At 33.9% G+C, this 24761-nt stretch overlaps 1 protein-coding gene across 6 annotated transcripts; it reads left to right on the plus strand.

The window, feature by feature from the left end:
- The first annotated feature begins 15202 nt into the window (after positions 1-15202).
- On the plus strand, positions 15203-23875 carry LOC139872001 (transcription factor TGAL6-like). Of its 6 annotated transcripts, none has more exons than XM_071859775.1 (8): positions 15203-15478; positions 20879-21468; positions 21725-21867; positions 22068-22116; positions 22235-22291; positions 22573-22654; positions 22838-23066; positions 23495-23875. In XM_071859775.1, the coding sequence occupies exons 3-6, from the start codon at positions 21733-21735 to the stop codon at positions 22590-22592; spliced, it is 261 nt and encodes an 86-aa protein (XP_071715876.1). In that variant the 5' UTR covers positions 15203-15478; positions 20879-21468; positions 21725-21732; the 3' UTR covers positions 22593-22654; positions 22838-23066; positions 23495-23875. The 6 variants fall into 6 exon arrangements, with proteins under 6 accessions (XP_071715876.1, XP_071715878.1, XP_071715875.1 ...); XM_071859777.1 differs by having other exon boundaries at positions 22848-23066; XM_071859774.1 differs by having other exon boundaries at positions 20879-21022; positions 21400-21468; positions 22573-23066.
- The last annotated feature ends 886 nt before the right edge of the window (positions 23876-24761 follow it).

A 24761-nucleotide genomic window follows, 5' to 3' on the forward strand; every position in this document is an offset into this window, starting at 1 on the left:
ATACGACGATTCCTTTCCATGTCTGGTATGATCGGAGAAGCTCCGACGATTCATTGTCGTCGTCACCGGGGGCGGAATCAGACGGCTTAGGGGATGTAGCACGTGCATATTTATTTAAATTTATTTATGTAATGTATAGGCTTCTCTCTCTCATTTATACTATTATTTTGTTTCTCTCTTTAAAGGGGGACTGCTTACCAGTTACCAGTGGGGAAGATGTTTGACTCTATAAATGGAATAAAAGATTGAAACGACGAAATTACCCTCACATGAGTGGCACATGTGAGGGGTTAATGTTTAATAGATAACGGCAGTTACTCTGAGGTACCAACTACGTAATTCAAGTTAAATTCAGGTACCAATCATGCAAAAAAATAGTTTATGTGTTGTCATGATACTTTTTTCTATCTTTTAATTTATTGTCATTTGGTGTTCCTAAATAATTTGTGATAATTTTACTGGAGAACTCTGAAAAATTATATTTTTCGAAAATATTAATATTAATTAGGAATGTTACTACTTAATAATCATTTGAAGTGTTACAACTTACAATTCGTAAACACCAATAGTTGCAACGAATGTTAACCTTCTTTGATGAACCTTTTTATACATTTTAATTGATAATTGATGGCTGATAATTGATAACATTTTGTATAGATTATATTATAATATTCATCAATCAATATAACGTTATATTTTAAAAAAAAAAGGAGTTAACATTTACCATGATATAAATATAAATACTAATGAAAAGTATACAAATACGGCAAAATTGTAACGAGAAGACATATTTAACAATTAACAGACAAAGAATATGATGAATTATATGGGTTTTAAGTTTTGATTGCTTATTTTATCAAGATTCGAATTCTAAGTATGATGAGAAGCTTAAATGGCTTATTCAAGAATCATGTAATGTCAATCGCTATTGCTATTAGTTGAGACCTACAAAAACCTTGTTACTGAATATTACATAGCAAGTTCAAAATACAATACAGATAATTAATCAGAATTTGAAAATAATGATGATTGTCAGAAATTGTTAGGATAAAATCCTATCAATTTATATTGGAGTTTCGTTGTCAATTAAATAGACGCAGTTTAATGAATTCATGAGAGCCGTACGTTAAACGTTTTAAGAGGCGATTTTGTGCTTAAAGTGTAAGTAACATGGTATAGGTATAAATACCATGTTACATCCCAAATCACTTCAAGCCTTTTTCATTAGAAAAACTCTAATCATTTGAGAGATCACCTTTGTGTGCGTTTGCTCTCAATCCCCCATCCCCACCAATAGTTCAAGAAAGCTTGTGGAATCAATCCAATCTTGGTATTGATTCCATTAATAATCCATTGTAAACGTTTAATAGATTTATATTACATGTTTATTTAATTTCGTTTACTATTTTCTGCTTTTAATCATCATCACAAATGCTGCACCTGTTTAATTAACACAAACACACACATAATCACAGATAAAACAGTATAGTAGCTTATTATTATCTTACTACTATATACAAGAGGGTTTGATGCATTCTGATTGGTCCACGTGACACTTTCCCACTCACAAAGTCATACTATTCATCACATCTCACATATTTTGCGATTTTTTTTTTTAAAAGTAGAAAAGGGAACCAGATAAAAGGTCGCGTTCACATATTTTGCGATTTTTTTTAAAAAGTAGAAAAGGGAACCAGACAAAAGGTCGCGTGAGTATACTGTCATATATCATCAGATATCATCTTCAACCATACCTTCAACCATACCTTCAGACATACCTAATGTTCTCATCCTCTTTTACCACACCTTTCCTTCACCTATTGTAGTGACCCGAACTTTTCCATGTTTATATATATATTAAATGAAATTGTTATTTAAATGATTAAGTGTTTCCAACATGTTAAGCAATCAAACTTTTAAGACTTGATTAATTGAAATAGGTTTCATATAGACAATTGACCACCCAAGTTGACCGGTGATTCACGAACGTTAAAACTTGTAAAAACTATACGATGACATATATATGGTTATATATATAGTTAACATGATTTTATTATAAGTATGTATCTCATTAGGTATTTTAACAATTAGTTATATACATAAAAATGAGACTATTAAATTAAGAAACTCGAAAACGATATATATAACGATTATCGTTATAACAACGCCTTACTAGATACATATGAATCATATTAAGATATTGATACACTTGGTTAATTATGTTAAATGATAAGTAAATATATTATTAAGTGTATTAACAATGAAATACATATGTAAAAATAAGACTACTAACTTAATGATTTCGAAACGAGACATATATGTAACGATTATCGTTGTAACGACATTTAACTGTATATATATCATACTAAGATATATTATATATCATAATATCATGATAATATAACAATTTAACATCTCATTTGTTATAATAAACAATGGGTTAACAACATTTAACAAGATCGTTAACCTAAAGGTTTCAAAACAACATTTACATGTAACGACTAACGATGACTTAACGACTCAGTTAAAATGTATATACATGTAGTGTTCTAATATGTATTCATACACTTTTGAAAGACTTCAAGACACTTATCAAAATACTTCTACTTAACAAAAATGCTTACAATTACATCCTCGTTCAGTTTCATCAACAATTCTACTCGTATGCACCCGTATTCGTACTCGTACAATACACAGCTTTTAGATGTATGTACTATTGGTATATACACTCCAATGATCAGCTCTTAGCAGCCTATGTGAGTCACCTAACACATGTGAGAACCATCATTTGGCAACTAGCATGAAATATCTCATAAAATTACAAAAATATGAGTAATCATTCATGACTTATTTACATGAAAACAAAATTACATATCCTTTATATCTAATCCATACACCAACGACCAAAAACACCTACAAACACTTTCATTCTTCAATTTTCTTCATCTAATTGATATCTCTCAAGTTCTATCTTCAAGTTCTAAGTGTTCTTCATAAATTCCAAAAGTTCTAGTTTCATAAAATCAAGAATACTTCCAAGATTGCAAGTTTACTTCCAAGTTTTCTAAATCCATTCCAAGTAATCATCCAAGATCAAGAAACCTTTGTTACTTATAGTAGGTTATCTTTCTAATACAAGGTAATAATCATATTCAAACTTTAATTCATTTTCTATAACTATAACAATCTTATTTCGAGTGGAAATCTTACTTGAAATTGTTTTCGTGTCATGATTCTGCTTCAAGAACTTTCAAGCCATCCAAGGATCCTTTGAAGCTAGATCCATTTTTTTCATTTCCAGTAGGTTTATCCAAGGAACTTGAGGTAGTAATGATGTTCATAACATCATTCGATTCATACATATAAAGCTATCTTATTCGAAGGTTTAAACTTGTAATCACTAGAACATAGTTTAGTTAATTCTAAACTTGTTCGCAAATAAAAGTTAATCCTTCTAACTTGACTTTTAAAATCAACTAAACTCATGTTCTACATCTATATGATATGCTAACTTAATGATTTAAAACCTGGAAACACGAAAAACACCGTAAAACCGGATTTACGCCGTCGTAGTAACACCGCGGGCTGTTTTGGGTTAGTTAATTAAAAACTATGATAAACTTTGATTTAAAAGTTGTTATTCTGGGAAAATGATTTTTATTATAAACATGAAACTATATCCAAAAATCATGGTTAAACTCAAAGTGGAAGTATGTTTTCTAAAATGGTCATCTAGACGTCGTTCTTTCGACTGAAATGACTACCTTTACAAAAATAACTTGTAACTTATTTTTCTGACTATAAACCTATAATTTTTCTGTTTAGATTCATAAAATAGAGTTCAATATGAAATCATAGAAATTTGATTCACTCAAAATGGATTTAAAATGAAGAAGTTATGGGTAAAACAAGATTGGATAATTTTTCTCATTTTAGCTACGTGAAAATTGGTAACAAATCTATTCCAACCATAACTTAATCAACTTGTATTGTATATTATGTAATCTTGACATACCATAGACACGTATACAATGTTTCAACCTATCATGTCGACACATCTATATATATTTCGGAACAACCATAGACACTCTATATGTGAATGTTGGAGTTAGCTATACACGGTTGAGGTTGATTCCAAAATATATATAGTTTGAGTTGTGATCAATACTGAGATACGTATACACTGGGTCGTGGATTGATTCAAGATAATATTTATCGATTTATTTCTGTACATCTAACTGTGGACAACTAGTTGTAGGTTACTAACGAGGACAGCTGACTTAATAAACTTAAAACATCAAAATATATTAAAAGTGTTGTAAATATATTTTGAACAAACTTTGATATATATGTATATATTGTTATAGGTTCGTGAATCAACCAGTGGCCAAGTCTTACTTCCCGACGAAGTAAAAATCTGTGAAAGTGAGTTATAGTCCCACTTTTAAAATCTAATATTTTTGGGATGAGAATACATGCAGGTTTTATAAATGATTTACAAAATAGACACAAGTACGTGAAACTACATTCTATGGTTGAATTATTGAAATCGAATATGCCCCTTTTTATTAAGTCTGGTAATCTAAGAATTAGGGAACAGACACCCTAATTGACGCGAATCCTAAAGATAGATCTATTGGGCCTAACAAACCCCATCCAAAGTACCGGATGCTTTAGTACTTCGAAATTTATATCATATCCGAAGGGTATCCCGGAATGATGGGGATATTCTTATATATGCATCTTGTTAATGTCGGTTACCAGGTGTTCACCATATGAATGATTTTTATCTCTATGTATGGGATGTGTATTGAAATATGAAATCTTGTGGTCTATTGTTACGATTTGATATATATAGGTTAAACCTATAACTCACCAACATTTTTGTTGACGTTTAAAGCATGTTTATTCTCAGGTGAATACTAAGAGATTCCGCTGTTGCATACTAAAATAAGGACAAGATTTAGAGTCCATGTTTGTATGATATTGTGTAAAAACTGCATTCAAGAAACTGATTTCGATGTAACATATTTGTATTGTAAACCATTATGTAATGGTCGTGTGTAAACAGGATATTTTAGATTATCATTATTTGATAATCTACGTAAAGATTTTTAAACCTTTATTTATGAAATGAAGGTTATGGTTTGTTTTAAAAATGAATGCAGTCTTTGAAAAATGTCTCATATAGAGGTCAAAACCTCGCAACGAAATCAATTAATATGGAACGTTTTTAATCAATAAGAACGGGACATTTCAGTTGGTATCCGAGCGTTGGTCTTAGAGAACCAGAAAATTTGCATTAGTGTGTCTTATCGAGTTTGTTAGGATGCATTAGTGAGTCTGGACTTCGACCGTGTTTTCTTTAAAAATGATTGCTTAACATTTTTATTGGAAACTATATATTTTTAACATATGAATATTATGTGATATATTAATCTCTTAACGTGTTTGATATTATGTGATAGATGTCTACCTCTAGAACAAGTCCCATTGACTCACCTAATAATAATGAAGAGTCAAATGTAAATTGGAATGATTCGTGGACTGATTCACAAGTTCCCGAAGAGGAACCGGAAGAAGAGTCGGAACCGGAAGAAGAATCGGAACCGGAAGAAGAAATAGAACCGGTGGGGGAAATAATAAAATGGTTAAGTAAAAGAGAATCCTCAACCAACTGACCAAGGTTAATTATGGTCAATGGTGTTTCCGCCAAGGAAGCAAAATATTGGGAGGATTACCAATTCTCCGATGAATCGGATTCCGACGAGAATTCCGATGATGTTATAGAAATTACCCCAACTGAATTTAAAAAGGCAAAAGAAAATAATAAGGGAAAGGGCATAAAAATAGAGAAATCTAATTCCAACCCCGATGAACTTTATATGTATCGTCAACCCCCGAAGCCCTTAAGTTGTAACAATGACCCGGGAACCTCTAAACCACCAGGTTTTTCTAAACCAATGTGGACAACGACTGCTCGTATTAGGGGAACATCATATATCCCTAGAAACTTGGCAAAATGAACCAAAACCGAACAAGAAGAAACGAGCGAGTCGGAATAAGATAGTTGTATTCGTGTGGTGTAATATATGTAATATAGTGTGCTTATGCTTTATGATATATGTAAAAATTGCTTGTATTAATGAGTATTTTTTTTATGAATCTAACTCTTGTCTATTTTACAGTATAAAAACACAAAATGGATAGACAACCCAATATTTTAAGAGACCTACCCGGAGACATGATTGATGAAATCTTGTCTAGAGTCGGTCAGAATTCCTCGGCACAACTATTTAAGGCGAGATCAGTTTGTAAGACATTCGAAGAACGTTCCAAGAATGCTTTGGTTTATAAAAGGCTTTCGTTCGAAAGATGGGGGATATCACATTGGGAAATCCATAAGTTACGATGTGTTTACTTTGACGCATATATTGCGGGGAACCCAAATGCTTTTTTACGCAACGGGTTAAGAAATTATTTTGACTCAGTATATCCGAATTGCAACATAAAGAAGCATGTTATGCTTACGGGTTAGTAATGTTCGCTTCTCACCAAAGTGAGAACAAGAACATCGGGCTACAACTATTAAACAAAACGTTCCCACAAGTGACGGAGTCGGTAATTGGGGTAAGAAATGAGGTTTTTAGGTTATTACGAGACTGTTGGTCATTACGTAACCCTCGTCCCTTTGACGACGTTACAACACGCTGTCTTATCAACGGCCATAACGGTTATGTTCCACAAGACCAAGGATGGGAAGTAGTCCTAGTAAAACCAGAATGCATGACTTGTTTCTGGACGTATGAATTACGTGTCTTTATTGCCTTTGCTGAACAACTTGTATACTAGCTAGAATTATCTTCACAACTATCTTGTATCAAAGTTATTGTGTGCTATATTTCATGCTTTATGTAAAATAAGCGGTATTGTAAGTTTGTAAAATATTGTATAAAAGTTTGAACGCGAAATATTATTATAATCAGTTTTTCATATAGAATTGTAGTAGTTGAATTGTATATTAGCTACTAAGTATGAACTTAACGGGTAGGTACTACCCGAATTTAAACTTAAAAAACGCTAATATGAAGAAAAAGTTTTTATAAATGAGTTCATATTATGCTACGAAATACTATTAACTACTCTTAATATTCTGTATGATTAACTTGTTCCATTTGACTATTTTGAAGGAAATGGCACCGACTACTCGACACACCGTGAATATGAATGAAGAGGAATTTCGTACTTTTCTAGCTTCAAACATAGCCGCAGTACAGGCTGCGCTACATACCAACAATAACCTTGGATCTAGCAGTACAGAAAATCGTGTAAGATGCACCTACAAAGAATTCACTGCCTGCAAACCTTTGGAATTTGATGGAACCGAAGGACCGATCGAATTGAAACGGTGGACCGAGAAGGTCGAATCGGTGTTTGCCATAAGTAAGTGTACTGAAGAGGACAAAGTGAAATACGCTACCCATACCTTCACAGGTTCTGCGTTAACATGATGGAATACCTATCTAGAGCAAGTGGGACAAGATGATGCGTACGCACTACCGTGGTCAGCATTCAAGCACTTGATGAACGAGAAGTACCGTCCCAGAACCGAGGTCAATAAGCTCAAGAAAGAACTTAGAGGGTTATGAACCCAAGGATTTGATATTACCACGTACGAAAGACGATTCACAGAATTGTGCCTATTGTGTCCGGGAGCGTTCGAAGATGAGGAAGAGAAGATCGACGCGTTTGTGAAAGGATTACCGGAAAGAATCCAAGAAGATATAAGTTCACATGAGCCCGCCTCCATACAACAGGCATGTAGAATGGCTTACAAACTAGTGAACCAGATTGAGGAAAGAATTAAAGAACAGACGGCTGAAGAGGCCAATGTGAAGCAAGTCAAAAGAAAGTGGGAGAAAAACGGTGATAAGAATCACCAATACAACAACAACAGCAATTACAATAATAATCGCAACAATTATCCCAACAATCGCTACATCAATCGCAACTACAACAAATGGCCCAATAACAATAACAACAACAACAACAATAACAACAACAATAACAGCAACTACAACAATCATCCCAACAACAATAACAACCGCAACAACAACAACAATCAGAAGCAGCTATGCCAAAGGTGTGAAAAGTATCACTCGGGGTTCTGCACCAAATTTTGTAACAAGTGTAAAAGAAATGGTCATAGCGCGGCGAAGTGTGAGGTCTACGGACCAGGGGTTAACAGAATGAAAGGAACAAATGGTGTCGGAACGAGCAATGGCGGAGCAAGTAGTGTCGGAGCAAGTTATGCCAATGTAGTTTGTTATAAATGTGGAAAACCGGGCCACATTATTAGAAATTGCCCGAACCAGGAGAACACGAATGGACAAGGCTGCGGAAGAGTTTTCAATATTAATGCGGCAGAGGCACAGGAAGACCCGGAGCTTGTTACGGGTACGTTTCTTATTGACAATAAATCTGCTTACGTTTTATTTGATTCGGGTGCGGATAGAAGCTATATGAGTAGAGATTTTTGTGCTAAATTAAGTTGTCCATTGACGCCGTTGGATAGTAAATTTTTACTCGAATTAGCAAACGGTAAATTAATTTCAGCAGATTATATATGCCGGAATCGAGAAATTAAACTGGGTAGCAAAATATTTAAGATTGATTTGATACCAGTAGAGTTAGGGAGTTTTGATGTAATAGTTGGCATGGACTGGCTGAAGAAGGTGAAAGCAGAGATCGTATGTTACAAAAATGCAATTCGCATTGTACGAGAAGAAGGAGAACCCTTAATGGTGTACGGAGAAAAGGGCAACACGAAGCTACATCTTATTAGTAATTTGAAGGCACAAAAACTAATAAGAAAAGGTTGCTATGCTGTTCTAGCACACGTCGAGAAAGTACAAACTGAAGAAAAGAGCATCAATGATGTTCCCGTCGCAAAAGAATTTCCCGATGTATTTTCGAAAGAATTACCGGGACTACCTCCACATCGATCTATTGAATTTCAAATAGATCTTGTACCAGGAGCTGCACCAATAGCTCGTGCTCCTTACAGACTCGCACCCAGCGAGATGAAAGAACTGCAAAGCCAACTGCAAGAACTATTAGAACGTGGTTTTATTCGACCAAGCACATCACCATGGGGAGCTCCTGTTTTGTTTGTCAAGAAGAAGGATGGTACATTTAGGTTGTGTATTGACTACAGAGAGTTGAACAAACTTACCATCAAAAACCGTTATCCACTGCCGAGAATTGACGACTTATTTGATCAACTACAAGGCTCATCGATTTATTCGAAGATCGATTTATGTTCTGGATATCATCAAATGCGAGTAAAGGAGGATGATATTCCAAAAACTGCTTTTAGGACGCGTTATGGTCATTACGAGTTTATGGTTATGCCGTTTGGATTGACTAACGCACCAGCTGTGTTCATGGACCTTATGAACCGAGTGTGTGGGCCATATCTTGACAAGTTTGTCATTGTTTTCATCGATGACATACTTATTTACTCAAAGAATGATCAAAAGCACGAAGAACATTTGAGAAAAGTGCTAGAAGTATTGAGGAAAGAAAAACTGTACGCTAAGTTTTCAAAGTGTGCATTTTGGTTGGAAGAAGTTCAATTCCTCGGTCACATAGTGAACAAAGAAGGTATCCAGGTGGACCCGGCAAAGATCGAAACCGTTGAAAAGTGGGAAACCCCAAAAACTCCGAAGCATATATGTCAATTTTTAGGATTGGCTGGTTACTACAGAAGATTCATCCAAAATTTCTCCAAAATAGCAAAACCCTTGACTGCATTAACGCATAAAGGGAAGCAATTTGAATGGAAGGATGAACAAGAGAAGGCGTTTCAATTATTGAAGAAAAAGCTAACTACGGCACCTATATTGTCATTGCCTGAAGGGAATGATGATTTTGTGATTTATTGTGACGCATCAAAGCAAGGTCTCGGTTGTGTATTAATGCAACGGAAGAAGGTGATTGCTTATGCGTCTAGACAATTGAAGATTCACGAGCAAAATTATACGACGCATGATTTGGAATTAGGCGCGGTTGTTTTTGCATTAAAGACTTGGAGGCACTACTTATATGGGGTCAAAAGTATTATATATACCGACCACAAAAGTCTTCAACACATATTTAATCAGAAACAACTGAATATGAGGCAGCGTAGGTGGATTGAATTGTTGAATGATTACGACTTTGAGATTCGTTACCACCCGGGGAAGGCAAATGTGGTAGCCGATGCCTTGAGCAGAAAGGACAGAGAACCCATTCGAGTAAAATCTATGAATATAATGATTCACACTAACTTTACTACTCAAATTAAGGAGGCGCAATAAGGAGTTTTAAAAGAGGGAAATTTAAAGGATGAAATACCCAAAGGATCGGAGAAGCATCTTAATATTCAGGAAGACAGAACCCGGTATAGGGCTGAAAGAATTTGGGTATTAAAATTTGGAGATATGAGAGAAATGGTACTTAGAGAAGCTCATAAAACCAGATACTCAATACATCCTGGAACGGAGAAGATGTACAAGGATCTTAAGAAACATTTTTGGTGGCCAGGTATGAAAGCCGATATTGCTAAATATGTAGGAGAATGTTTGACGTGTTCTAAGGTCAAAGCTGAACATCAGAAAACATCAGGTCTACTACAACAACCTGAAATCCCGGAATAGAAATGGGAAAACATTACCATGAATTTCATTACTAAATTGCCAAGGACTGCAAGTGGTTATGATACTATTTGGGTAATAGTTGATCATCTCACCAAGTCAGCACACTTCCTGCTAATAAAAGAAGATGACAAGATGGAGAAGTTAGCACGACTGTATTTGAAGGAAGTCATCTCCAGACATGGAATACCAATCTCTATTATCTCTGATAGGGATGGCAGATTTATTTCAAGATTCTGGCAGACATTACAGCAAGCATTGGGAACTCGTCTAGACATGAGTACTGCCTATCATCCACAAACTGATGGGCAGAGCGAAAGGACGATACAAACGCTTGAAGACATGCTACGAGCTTGTGTTATTGATTTCGGAAACAGTTGGGATCGACATCTACCGTTAGCAGAATTTTCCTACAACAACAGCTACCATTCAAGCATTGAGATGGCGCCGTTTGAAGCACTTTATGGTAGAAAGTGCAGGTCTCTGATTTTTTGGAGTGAAGTGGGGGATAGACAGATTACGGGTCCGGAGATAATACAAGAAACTACCGAGAAAATCATCCAAATTCAACAAAGATTGAAAACCGCCCAGAGTCGACAAAAGAGCTACGCGGACAGTAAAAGAAAAGATATAGAGTTTGAAATTGGAGAAATGGTCATGCTTAAGGTTTCACCTTGGAAAGGCGTTGTTCGATTTGGTAAACGGGGGAAACTAAATCCAAGGTACATTGGACCATTCAAGATTATAGATCGTGTCGGACCAGTAGCTTACCAACTGGAGCTACCTCAACAACTCGTGGCTGTACATAACACTTTTCACGTCTCAAATTTGAAGAAATGTTTTGCTAAAGAAGATCTCACTATTCCGTTGGACGAAATCCAAATCAATGAAAAACTTCAATTCATTGAAGAACCCGTCGAAATAATGGATCGTGAGGTTAAGAGACTTAAACAAAACAAGATACCAATTGTTAAGGTTCGATGGAATGCTCGTAGAGGACCCGAGTTCACCTGGGAGCGTGAAGATCAAATGAAGAAGAAATACCCGCATTTATTTCCAGAAGATACGTCAACACCTCCAACTGCTTAAAATTTCGGGACGAAATTTATTTAACGGGTAGGTACCGTAGTGACCCGAACTTTTCCATGTTTATATATATATTAAATGAAATTGTTATTTAACTGATTAAGTGTTTCCAACATGTTAAGCAATCAAACTTGTTAAGACTTGATTAATTGAAATAGGTTTCATATAGACAATTGACCACCCAAGTTGACCGGTGATTCACGAACGTTAAAACTTGTAAAAACTATACGATGACATATATATGGTTATATATATAGTTAACATGATTTTATTATAAGTATGTATCTCATTAGGTATTTTAACAATGAGTTATATACATAAAAATGAGACTATTAAATTAAGAAACTCGAAAACGATATATATAACGATTATCGTTATAACAACGTCTTACTAGATACATATGAATCATATTAAGATATTGATACACTTGGTTAATTATGTTAAATGATAAGTAAATATATTATTAAGTGTATTAACAATGAAATACATATGTAAAAATAAGACTACTAACTTAATGATTTCGAAACGAGACATATATGTAACGATTATCGTTGTAACGACATTTAACTGTATATATATCATACTAAGATATATTATATATCATAATATCATGATAATATAACAATTTAACATCTCATTTGTTATAATAAACAATGGGTTAACAACATTTAACAAGATCGTTAACCTAAAGGTTTCAAAACAACATTTACATGTAACGACTAACGATGACTTAACGACTCAGTTAAAATGTATATACATGTAGTGTTTTAATATGTATTCATAAACTTTTGAAAGACTTCAAGACACTTATCAAAATACTTCTACTTAACAAAAATGCTTACAATTACATCCTCGTTCAATTTCATCAACAATTCTACTCGTATGCACCCGTATTCGTACTCGTACAATACACAGTTTTTAGATGTATGTACTATTGGTATATACACTCCAATGATCAGCTCTTAGCAGACCATGTGAGTCACCTAACACATGTGGGAACCATAATTTGGCAACTAGCATGAAATATCTCATAAAATTACAAAAATATGAGTAATCATTCATGACTTATTTACATGAAAACAAAATTACATATCCTTCATCTAATTGATCTCTCTCAAGTTCTATCTTCAAGTTCTAAGTGTTCTTCATAAATTCCAAACGTTCTAGTTTCATAAAATCAAGAATACTTCCAAGATTGCAAGTTTACTTCCAAGTTTTCTAAATCCATTCCAAGTAATCATCCAAGATCAAGAAACCTTTGTTACTTACAGTAGGTTATCTTTCTAATACAAGGTAATAATCATATTCAAACTTTAATTCAATTTCTATAACTATACCAATCTTATTTCGAGTGGAAATCTTACTTGAAATTGTTTTCGTGTCATGATTCTGCTTCAAGAACTTTCAAGCCATCCAAGGATCCTTTGAAGCTAGATCCATTTTTCTCATTTCCAGTAGGTTTATCCAAAGAACTTGAGGTAGTAATTATGTTCATAACATCATTCGATTCATACATATAAAGCTATCTTTTTCGAAGGTTTAAACTTGTAATCACTAGAACATAGTTTAGTTAATTCTAAACTTGTTCGCAAATAAAAGTTAATCCTTCTAACTTGACTTTTAAAATCAACTAAACACATGTTCTACATCTATATGATATGCTAACTTAATGATTTAAAACCTGGAAACACGAAAAGCACCGTAAAACCGGATTTACGCCGTCGTAGTAACACCGCGGGCTGTTTTGGGTTAGTTAATTAAAAACTATGATAAACTTTGATTTAAAAGTTGTTATTCTGGGAAAATGATTTTTATTATAAACATGAAACTATATCCAAAAATTATGATTAAACTCAAAGTGGAAGTATGTTTTCTAAAATGGTCATCTAGACGTCGTTCTTTCGACTGAAATGACTACTTTTACAAAAATGACTTGTAACTTATTTTTCTGACTATAAACCTATACTTTTTCTGTTTATATTCATAAAATAGAGTTCAATATGAAACCATAGAAATTTGATTCACTCAAAACGGATTTAAAATGAAGAAGTTATGGGTAAAACAAGATTGGATAATTTTTCTCATTTTAGCTACGTGAAAATTGGTAACAAATCTATTCCAACCATAACTTAATCAACTTGTATTGTATATTATGTAATCTTGAGATACCATAGACACGTATACAATATTTCGACCTATCATGTCGACACATCTATATATATTTCGGAACAACCATAGACACTCTATATGTGAATGTTGGAGTTAGCTATACAGGGTTGAGGTTGATTCCAAAATATATATAGTTTGAGTTGTGATCAATACTGAGATACGTATACACTGGGTCGTGGAATGATTCAAGATAATATTTATCGATTTATTTCTGTACATCTAATTGTGGACAACTAGTTGTAGGTTACTAACGAGGACAGCTGACTTAATAAACTTAAAACATCAAAATATATTAAAAGTGTTGTAAATATATTTTGAACATACTTTGATATATATGTATATATTGTTATAGGTTCGTGAATCAACCAATGGCCAAGTCTTACTTCCCGACGAATTAAAAATCTGTGAAAGTGAGTTATAGTCCCACTTTTAAAATCTAATATTTTTGGGATGAGAATACATGCAGGTTTTATAAATGATTTACAAAATAGACACAAGTACGTGAAACTACATTTTATGGTTGAATTATTGAAATCGAATATGCCCCTTTTTATTAAGTCTTGTAATCTAAGAATTAGGGAACAGACACCCTAATTGACGCCAATCCTAAAGATAGATCTATTGGGCCTAACAAACCCCATCCAAAGTACCGGATGCTTTAGTACTTCGAAATTTATATCATATCCGAAGGGTGTCCCGGAATGATGGGGATATTCTTATATATGCATCTTGTTAATGTCGGTTACCAGGTGTTCACCATATGAATGATTTTTATCTCTATGTATGGGATGTGTATTGAAATATGAAATCTTGTGGTTTATTGTTACTATTTGATATATATAGGTTAAACCTATAACTCACCAACATTTTTGTTGACGTTTAAAGCATGTTTATTCTCAGGTGAATACTAAGAGCTTCCGCTGTTGCATACTAAAATAAGGACAAGATTTGGAGTCCATGTTTGTATGATATTGTGTAAAAACTGCATTCAAGAAACTGATTTCGATGTAACATATTTGTATTGTAAACCATTATGTAATGGTCGTGTGTAAACAGGATATTTTAGATTATCATTATTTGATAATCTACGTAAAGCTTTTTAAACCTTTATTTATGAAATGAAGGTTATGGTTTGTTTTAAAAATGAATGCAGTCTTTGAAAAATGTCTCATATAGAGGTCAAAACCTCGCAACGAAATCAATTAATATGGAACGTTTTTAATCAATAAGAACGGGACATTTCACCTATCATCCACACACCAATTGCAATCGGATTTGTAGACAGAAAAACACAAAGTGATTCGTACGGAGGAGAAATCGGCAGCTGGATAAAGGCAACTCGAAGCAATTTATCTTTCAATTTCTTCTGGGTTAGGATTAACCAGTTAAGTAACCAATTTTCATCATGCATCTTTTGTTAAATTTCAGGTATAAAGCTGAAGACGGCTACCCGTTGATGAATTACAAAGACGCTTCAATCGGCTCCTGGTATTCATTCACCTGATTGTCACTGAACATGGCTTAAGGTGAGTTATGTATTACATCATAATCGCTCTTGATTTTATTGCTTATAACTTACATGTAATTACTCACCTAATTGTTTATAAAAACATACCATTGACCTATAAAAAAAATTTGGTCAACAACTTCTGATTGTAGTCCTTTATCATGAGTATCATTTTTAAATGGACATTTTTTATTTCTAATATCTATTGTTTATGTTATTAAGCTGTTTAGAGTTGAAATGCATATAAACTGTTTGATGAAATTTCTACAAGAATATCAGTGTGTATATATTAAGCTTCTGTGAATCGAAAGATAATGATGAAATTAATTGATTGTGAATGAATAATGATTACTTGAATTTCATTGTGTTCAACTTAATTACAACAATTCATCACTCTTACATATATATCCAAATTCTAGGTTACGAACTACTTAACCACCAACAACAGAAAAGTAACAAACACTCTCAAAAATTACAATATGAACCCCTCTACTCCTATTTACAACTAACAGACCCCTGTACATAACTTTGAAGAATGACACATCAGCCCCTGCACTTCTTTTGAGCTTTCGATTGACTTCTATACTCCCCCTCAAGTTGAGAGTTATCAGGGACTGAAACTCCCAACTTGTGTAACAACTTTGAATGCTGTTGAACCGAAGTGACCTTAGTAAAAACATCAGCTAATTGATCTTTGGTATTAACATATTGAGTAGTTATTGTGCCAGCTTTTAATTGATCTCTTACATAGTGGTAATCCACCTCAATATGCTTTGTTCGTGCATGAAATACTGGATTAGCTGCAATATGAATTGCAGCTTGATTATCACAGTATAGTTCCACAGGTCCTAAATCCTTTAAGCCCAAATCCTTTAACAAAGATACCAACCAAGTAACTTCACAACAAGTCACTGCCATAGACCTGTACTCTGCTTCTGCAGAGGATCTTGCCACAACAGCTTGCTTTTTTGATTTCCATGAGATAGGTGAATCACCTAACAAGATGCAGTAACCAGTTGTTGACCTTCTGGTCATTGGGCAACTAGCCCAATCAGAATCACAATAGGCTTTTAACTGGACTGCAGGACTATTAGCCAAGAGAATACCTTGATCAGGTGCTAACAACAGATATCTCAACAAATGTACAGCAGCTTGAAAATGCATGGATGTAGGACTTTGCATATATTGACTTAACAACTGCACAGTGTAGCATATATCTGGCATAGTAATGGTTAAATATATTAGTTTGCCTATTAGCCTTCTGTATACTTCAGGATCAGACAAAGGAGTACCTTTTTCTGCACATAGCTTGACATTTTGATCCATTGGTAATTTGTAAGGCTTTTGATTGACAATGCCATATTCCTTTAGTAAATCCAGAGTATATTTTCTTTGTGAAATGAAAATCCCTTGCTTGGATTTAGATACTTCCAATCCCAGAAAATAACTCAGAGTGCCCAAGTCTTTCATATGAAAAGTTGACTTCAGTTGACTCTTTAATTCTTCTATATGAGAATGACTGTTGCCTGTAATTAAAAGATCATCCACATAGACTAAAATTGCAGTAAATTGAGCAGCATCCTTTTTGGTAAATAGGGAATAGTCAGCTTTCGATTGTTTGAAGCCAAATGATAAAAGAGCATTGGACAATTTTGCAAACCATTGCCTTGGGGCTTGTTTCAAACCATAAAGGGATTTCTTTAGCCTGCACACTTTGGAATTAGAAGACTTAACATTTTGAATGGGCTCCCCCTTACCTGTGTATCCCATAGGTAGCTTCATGTAAACTTCTTCTAGCAAATCACCATGTAAAAAGGCATTTGAAACATCCATCTGACATAATTCCCAATCATACATTGCTGCAACAGCAAGTAAAGAACGTACAGTAATCATCTTTGCTACAGGAGCAAATGTTTCCACATAATCTACACCCTGTCTTTGCCTGTTACCATCTACCACTAGTCTAGCCTTTTTCCTGTCAACAGTCCCATCAGCTTTTAGTTTTGTTTTAAAAATCCAATGACAAGAAATTGGTTTCTTTCCTTGTGGCAAATCTGTGATTTCCCAAGTCTCATTATCTTCTAAGGCTTGCATCTCTGCATCCATTGCTTTACACCATTCTGGATCATGAACAGCTTGATGAAAATAAGTAGGATCAGAATGAGCTAATAGAGTAGTAAGATAAGTTTTGAACTCCTGTTCTAAGTAAGGAGATGAGACTTGATTTGCAACTGGAACATGACTCATATGATAGTCTTTATGCCATTGAGGAGGCTGAGTATTTCTGTTGGACCTTCTTAATGGGATTTGAGGCATAACATTTTCGGTTGACTCTGTTTGACTTTGTTGACTGGATGGACTAGTGATGACATCATCACCAGTTGCAGTAGAAGAATGAGCAACATCATATGCAGATGAATGAGTATCATGAACAGGTAAGACATTTGGTGCAGGTTGACGAATCTTTGTTGAACAAGTGTTCAAAGAATTGAACATCCCTTGATATAAAGGTTGTGTGATTAAGAAGATTATAAAGCTTATATCCCTTTTGTTGAGCATGATAACCAAGGAAGACACAAGGTACACCTCTCACAGTGAATTTATCAGCAATTCTGGATGGATTACTAGCCATGACTAAACAGCCAAAAACTTTTAAATGACTGTAATCAGGTGACCTTTTCAATAACACCTCATAAGGTGTTTTATTTTTTAATATAGGTGTTGGAAACCTATTAATGAGATAAACAGCAGTAGTAACACAATCTCCCCAAAACTTTATAGGCAAATTTGCATGAATTCTTAAAGCTCTTGCAGTTTCTAGAATATGTCTGTGTTTCCTCTCTACCCTGCCATTTTGCTGTGGCCTATCTGGACAAGATGTTTGATGAATAATACCTTGTTCTTCTAAGTACTGTCCTAAAGGTCCTTTAATGAACTCTAGAGCATTATCTGATCTGACAGTTTTAATTTTAGCCTGAAATTGATTGGAAACAAAGGCTGCAAAGCTTTTGAAAGCTATAAAACAATCATTCTTGTGCACTAAAAGATATAACCATGTGGCTCTGCTGCAATCATCAACTAAAGTAAGAAAGTACCTGTATTTTCCTTGTGTAGGTACTTTATATGGTCCCCAAATATCCATGTGAATCAATTCAAAAACTGATTGACTATGTGACAGGCTCTTTTGATAAGGCAATTTAACAAATTTAGCCATGGGACATGTCAAACAAACTTCTTGATTACCATTAACAACAGAATTAGAAATACAAGGAATATGATTTAACTTGGATTTTGACACATATCCAAGTCTATGATGCCACAAACTAAATGAGGTTACAAGTTGACTAGAGTTAGCACTTGTACCTTTCATTACAGAAAACAAACAACTGGTATTAACAAATGATGCTACCAACTTGGTTAGCCTTTTATCAAGTTGATGAAGAGGCAAATTTACCAGATAGTACAGGTCATCTTTTCTTTCACCCAGTCCCATTATTTTCTTTGTTGTCAAGTCCTGTATCACACAAAAATGTGAGTAGAAAATGACCACATAAGACTTGTCTTTAGTTAGTTTGGGCACAGATAACAGATTGAACCTAAATTCTGGAACCACTAGAACATCTTGCAGACTCATACCATTACTCAGTTCTATGTTACCAATGTGTGTGATTAATGACAAATCACCATTTGGCAGTTTTATTTGAGGTTTCCAAAATAAAGATCTTGATTGAATGAGATTACTAGACATAGGTATCATATGATCAGTAGCCCCTGTATCAAGAATCCATTCAGTTAAAGCTACAGTATTAGAAGTTATACCTGCTGCAAAATGATCAATTTCACTTTCAAATTCTTCATTGCAGTTGTTATCAGTTTGAGTCATTTGTGGCAGGCTTCTAAGCAATTGTTCAAACTGTTCAGTAGTGAAACTGATAGTATTACTTTGAACATTTGCAGCAGTCCTTTTGACTTGATTATAAGCAGCTTTATTCTTAGCACGGTTGACTGCCTTTGGCTTATCTTGCAACTTATGCTTGTAATGCCATGGTGGATAACCAATTTTCTCCCAGCATTTATCAGGTGAATGATAGTTATGACCACAAAAACTACATTTCTCTGGTTGACCAATAACATTAGTGTTTGCTTGTGCAATTCTTGAACCAGATGACTTACTATACATTGCAGCAGCCTCAATATTGGAGAACAATTCTCTTTGAGACTCTTGTTGTTGTAGCATAGAGCAAGCTACCTCAACAGTAGGCAAAGGACTCATTAAAAGCATTTGACTCCTTAATGAGCTAAAATGCTCATCCACACCATTCAAGAACTGAAAAAGATGTTGTTCCTCTTTTTGCAGATTGAAAGCATTAACAAATTCAGTAACATTAGGAGAAACAACTTCAATTCGAGGCAATTGACTCATTGAATCAATTTCCTCCCAGATACATTTCATTTTAGTGTAATACTCACTTATGAGCATTCCTTGCTGCTCCATTGAATAGGTCTCTTTATGAAGTTTATACTTCCTTGATCCATTGCTCAATGCAAAACGCCTTTCCAATTGCTTCCAAATCTCTACAGCAGTGCTAAGAAACATGATTGACTTAGCAATAGACTCAGAAACTGACGTCATCAACCAACTGATCACCATATTATTGCATGTGTCCCAAAGTTCAGCTTGCCTATCATCATTGACAGGCCTAGTCAACGTACCAGTAAGAAAGCCTGTTTTACGCTTAGTAGAAATAGCAATTTCAACTGAACGATGCCATGACCGATAATTCTGTGCTCCAGTTAGCTTCTCTTGAATTGACAGAGATCCAGGACCTTCAGATGGATGCAAATACAAAGGACTTTGAAAATCAACTTGATTCATGTTGAATCGAACTTAGATTGAAGAAATTGATTACACAGAAAGTTGCGGAAGCTTATGAATAGATCGAACAAATTGACAATTGAATCAACAATTCACGAAGCTTATGAACAGCTTGAATTGTTAAGAGATTCAGTCATTCATCACTATCGCTCTGATACCATGTGAATCGAAAGATAATGATGAAATTAATTGATTGTGAATGAACAATGATTACTTGAATTTCATTGTGTTCAACTTAATTACAACAATTCATCACTCTTACATATATACCCAAATTCTAGGTTACGAACTACTTAACCACCAACAACAGAAAAGTAACAAACACTCTCAAAAATTACAATATGAACCCCTCTACTTCTATTTACAACTAACAGACCCCTGTACATAACTTTGAAGAATGACACATCAGCCCCTGCACTTCTTTTGAGCTTTCGATTGACTTCTATAGCTTCTAAGTGGCCAGAAGATTTTTTTTATTATATACATGCAACTTTTGAGATATCATAATTGTGAATTGACTGATTCCTTTTAAATTGTGGCAAGTGGGTGATGATGAATTCAGATCTCATATACTCCAGGACCATCGAAAGTCAATGATGATGTTAGAGATGAATACTTGATGAAGATTGTTGTTGGTGGCAACTGAAATCATCATCTTCTGTACTTGAAAAATCAAAACATTACTTGGTCATCTCTGCTTTCCCTAATTTTTAAATTGAAAACATTACTTTATTATCTTTCATATGTAGTTTGTTTTTCACTCCATCTTAGATCTTAACTTTGATTCAAAGTACCCCCTTTCCACACTTTTTTTTTATTTTATTACAATTTAGTAAATTGTAGCTTCGTTAAATTAAAGGTTTTTCAGGTACCCATTTGGATATAAGTTGTAAAGATTCGATCTTTAAGATCTTAAACATCACATGATATTATGCACGCCCATGTTAAATCCAATTGTTATGTAAATGCATTCAGCTGGGTTCTTTAAGATCTTCCATGCCCTTTGTTATTATTTATTGTTATTGTTATTATTTATTTATTTATTTATTTTTACTAAAACACAGGAATATAAGATAACAAGAGTTCAAGCTGGAGTTACACTTGCATTACTACATACCCACTTGAACAAAAAGGCAACCATCTATCCCCTATAAACTATGTTGCTGTTGTTGCTGTTGTTGCTGCTGTTGCTGCTGCTGCTGCTGCTGCTGTTGCTGTTGCTGTTGCTGTTGCTGTTGCTGTTGCTGTTGTTGTTGTTGTTGTTGTTGTTGTGATGTTTGTGTTTTTTTCTTAGCTTAATGTTCACATATTCATCTGTTTGCATATTGTACGGACACCTCTATTTTTACTTTTTTAAAAACTGATTAGCATGTTTATAACTTTGAGCAGACAATTGAATGGAAAATGGGATTGATGAAGACGATGATGAAGAGGATGGTGATCTTGATGAAGAGGATGGTGAAGTCGATCATATTTTGTCAATATATTATGGTGATTCAAAGCGGATTAAGCAATATGGGCTTTATCGTAAGGTTTGTCTACTTGATTTTGAAGTTTTCATCATATTTTACTTGATTTTAAAGTTTATCATATTTCACTTGATTTTTATATTAGACAAATGGGTTTTTTATTTATTAATTTTATTAGTTATGTATGGAGCTCTATATGTTATTACTGCATATATATTTATGGTGGTGTTTTAGGCTTACGTACAACAACTTGAAACTAGCAGAATGAAGCTTACTCAACTTGGACAGGAGCTTCAACGAGCTCGGAAACAGGTACGCTTTGAATAGCTATTTAGTTGCATGTTGTTTTTAACCTCAGTCAATACTACCTCGAAGAATATTTTCAGTTTTCTTTATTAATTTTTTTTTATTTTATTATACACCTTCTTAGTTGTTGTTGCTGCTATAGCCGCCGCCGCCGCCGCTACCACAAACACATCGTCAGAAGGTAAAATTACTTTCTGTCATCGAACACTCACTTATTGTGCAGTTATGGTATAAATAACCAGGATATGATGGTCAACATATGAGATGTGAGGCTGAGCAATCAGAATAAATGTTTTAGTATCTTGGTTAATAAATGTGTGATTAATAACTGAAATTGTGTTTCTAGGTCAACCGTTGTTGTATTCGTTAATGAATCTAGGTTTAGCTATTGGCTCATTAATGAATTGCTACTGCTTTAATTTGAAGTTAATCTATTTGTTATGACTTTGATTTGTATTTTAGGTGATGTACATGGAACATGAACTTCGAGCCTTAAGACTACAGATGCAAGAGAAGTCTGCATTCAGTAACGGTTCAACAAGAGGTATTTTACTTTAAAAAATCAAATTCAGGTTGTTGTGTCATTAAAATTATTATCCCTTCCATCCAAGACTTTCAAGATTTATAATATTGAAGAAGATCAATTACTTGCAATGGATTTCTGCTTTGGCTGTATTCATCTTTTTTTATGTTTTTGTTTTAATTGTTTTTGCCTCTTTCAATGGAGGATGATAAAGCTGGTGGTGAACTCTTGAAAGATAGAGATGATAATAACATTGATGTGGATTTTAACAATTTGTTGAATGAAATTGGTGGTTTGGATTTTGGTGAAGATGCCAAGTTTTATGCCCACCAACCTTTTTATGAAATTCCAAAGTGTAAAAAATATTGATGTTTCTTTTGGTAGTTCAAGAACAGTAATGAGATTTTGGAACAGAAAGCCTTATCTTGCTTTGGTGAGTATATATATATATATATATATAGTGGCGAGTGTACACTATAGGGTATGGGTCCTATGACCCCACTAGTGGAAATTTTTTTTTTACAATGTATACTTCAAATTGTACAGGACACCACTAAATTTAAGTATGGGACCCCATATATTTTTAAAATTTGTACCTTTTTATAGGTAAATAACCACTAAAGTACCCTTCAAAAATAATTAGCCTTAAAAAAAAATTTAGGACCCCATTGACATTTCATCCTAGAATCGCCACTATATATATATATATATATATATATATATATATATATATATATATATATATATATATATATATATATATATATATATATATATATATATATCTTAATCTTCATTTGAGTTTCTTATTAATGGTGTTTATTTTAGGTGCATTGTTATTTATTAGTTTTCTATATGTAGGTTTTTGAAGATCTGTTACCTGACTCACATCAGATATTAATGGTCACTGTTGTCGTTACTTTGAAAGAAATTGGCTATGAATTTGAGGTGTTTCTTTTAATATTTTAGTTGTTTCATTAAAATGAGGTCTTAGTGGATTTTTATAATCATGTACATAAATATGTAGAACAATTAGTATGATTTGCTATAGTTGTTACTCAGTTCATTTGTGTTTGACTTTACATTCGCAATTATATAAATTAGAAGGTAATTGTAATGTAATCATAGCAACACACTGTCTATGCTAATGCCGTGGTAGGAAGAGCGTTTGTCGTTCATGAACTAGCTGATGACCTTGAAAAGGGTATAATTTTATATTTCTATTAATTGTTATTCGTGTTATGTTATTACTAATATGAATATGAATGTTATGTTATATAATTTATTGATACTTTGTGTCGGTCTAAAATTAAGTGGTAACGAACTTAGCATCTCCACTTGAAATGAAGGCGGGCTACTGGCTTGTGGTATGATATACATAAAGGGATTGAGGATTCATGAAGGCACCAGAGGTTCAATTGCTTCGATTAATAGATTCATATCAACTTATTTGAAAATGATTTAACTTTTTTAAAGTAGTTATTTTCATTGTGTAGTCGTAAATGTTTGATAATGTGGATTTATTACTTCTGATATCAGGTTTAAGTTTTATGAGGTTTGATAATGTGGTGTTTATGTCTTATGTCTTTCGTTTTTTTAATGGGTTGCTGCATGAATGATGCAAACATAAATTGATAGGACAATAATATGATCAATGTAAAAATTGCGGAAAAAAATTTAGCAGCAACGCGCGAACCCATAACTTTTGTTATCATCATCGACACACTTGTTCTTCAAGCTAGATCACAAAATCACATGTAAACACGAAATCAAAGCTCCAAATCGTGCACTAACAGTGGTATTAGAGCAAAAGAGCTAAGGCTCGTCGATCCATAGCTTGATTTCGTGTTGAATTTGCTCAAAAATCGATCTAGATCTCGTATTTGACTTTCTTTGACTTTTTGGCATTTTAATGATCTAGAACGAATTGGAAAAATCTAAAAGTACAGAAAGCTTAGAATCATTTAGTGATACTACCTGCAAATTTATATGAATTAATTTGATCGTTTGATGTGGTTTGATGTGTTTTTGATGTAGAACCGGGCTAACTGACACGGCTAACTAGATTGGGCCTAAAGTTCACAAAAACTTGGAGGCAAAGCAAAAACTATTTAGTTCTTTTTATTCT

Source organism: Rutidosis leptorrhynchoides, chromosome 10 (genome assembly GCF_046630445.1).
Source record: "Rutidosis leptorrhynchoides isolate AG116_Rl617_1_P2 chromosome 10, CSIRO_AGI_Rlap_v1, whole genome shotgun sequence".
In the NCBI taxonomy this organism is placed as follows: domain Eukaryota; kingdom Viridiplantae; phylum Streptophyta; class Magnoliopsida; order Asterales; family Asteraceae; genus Rutidosis; species Rutidosis leptorrhynchoides.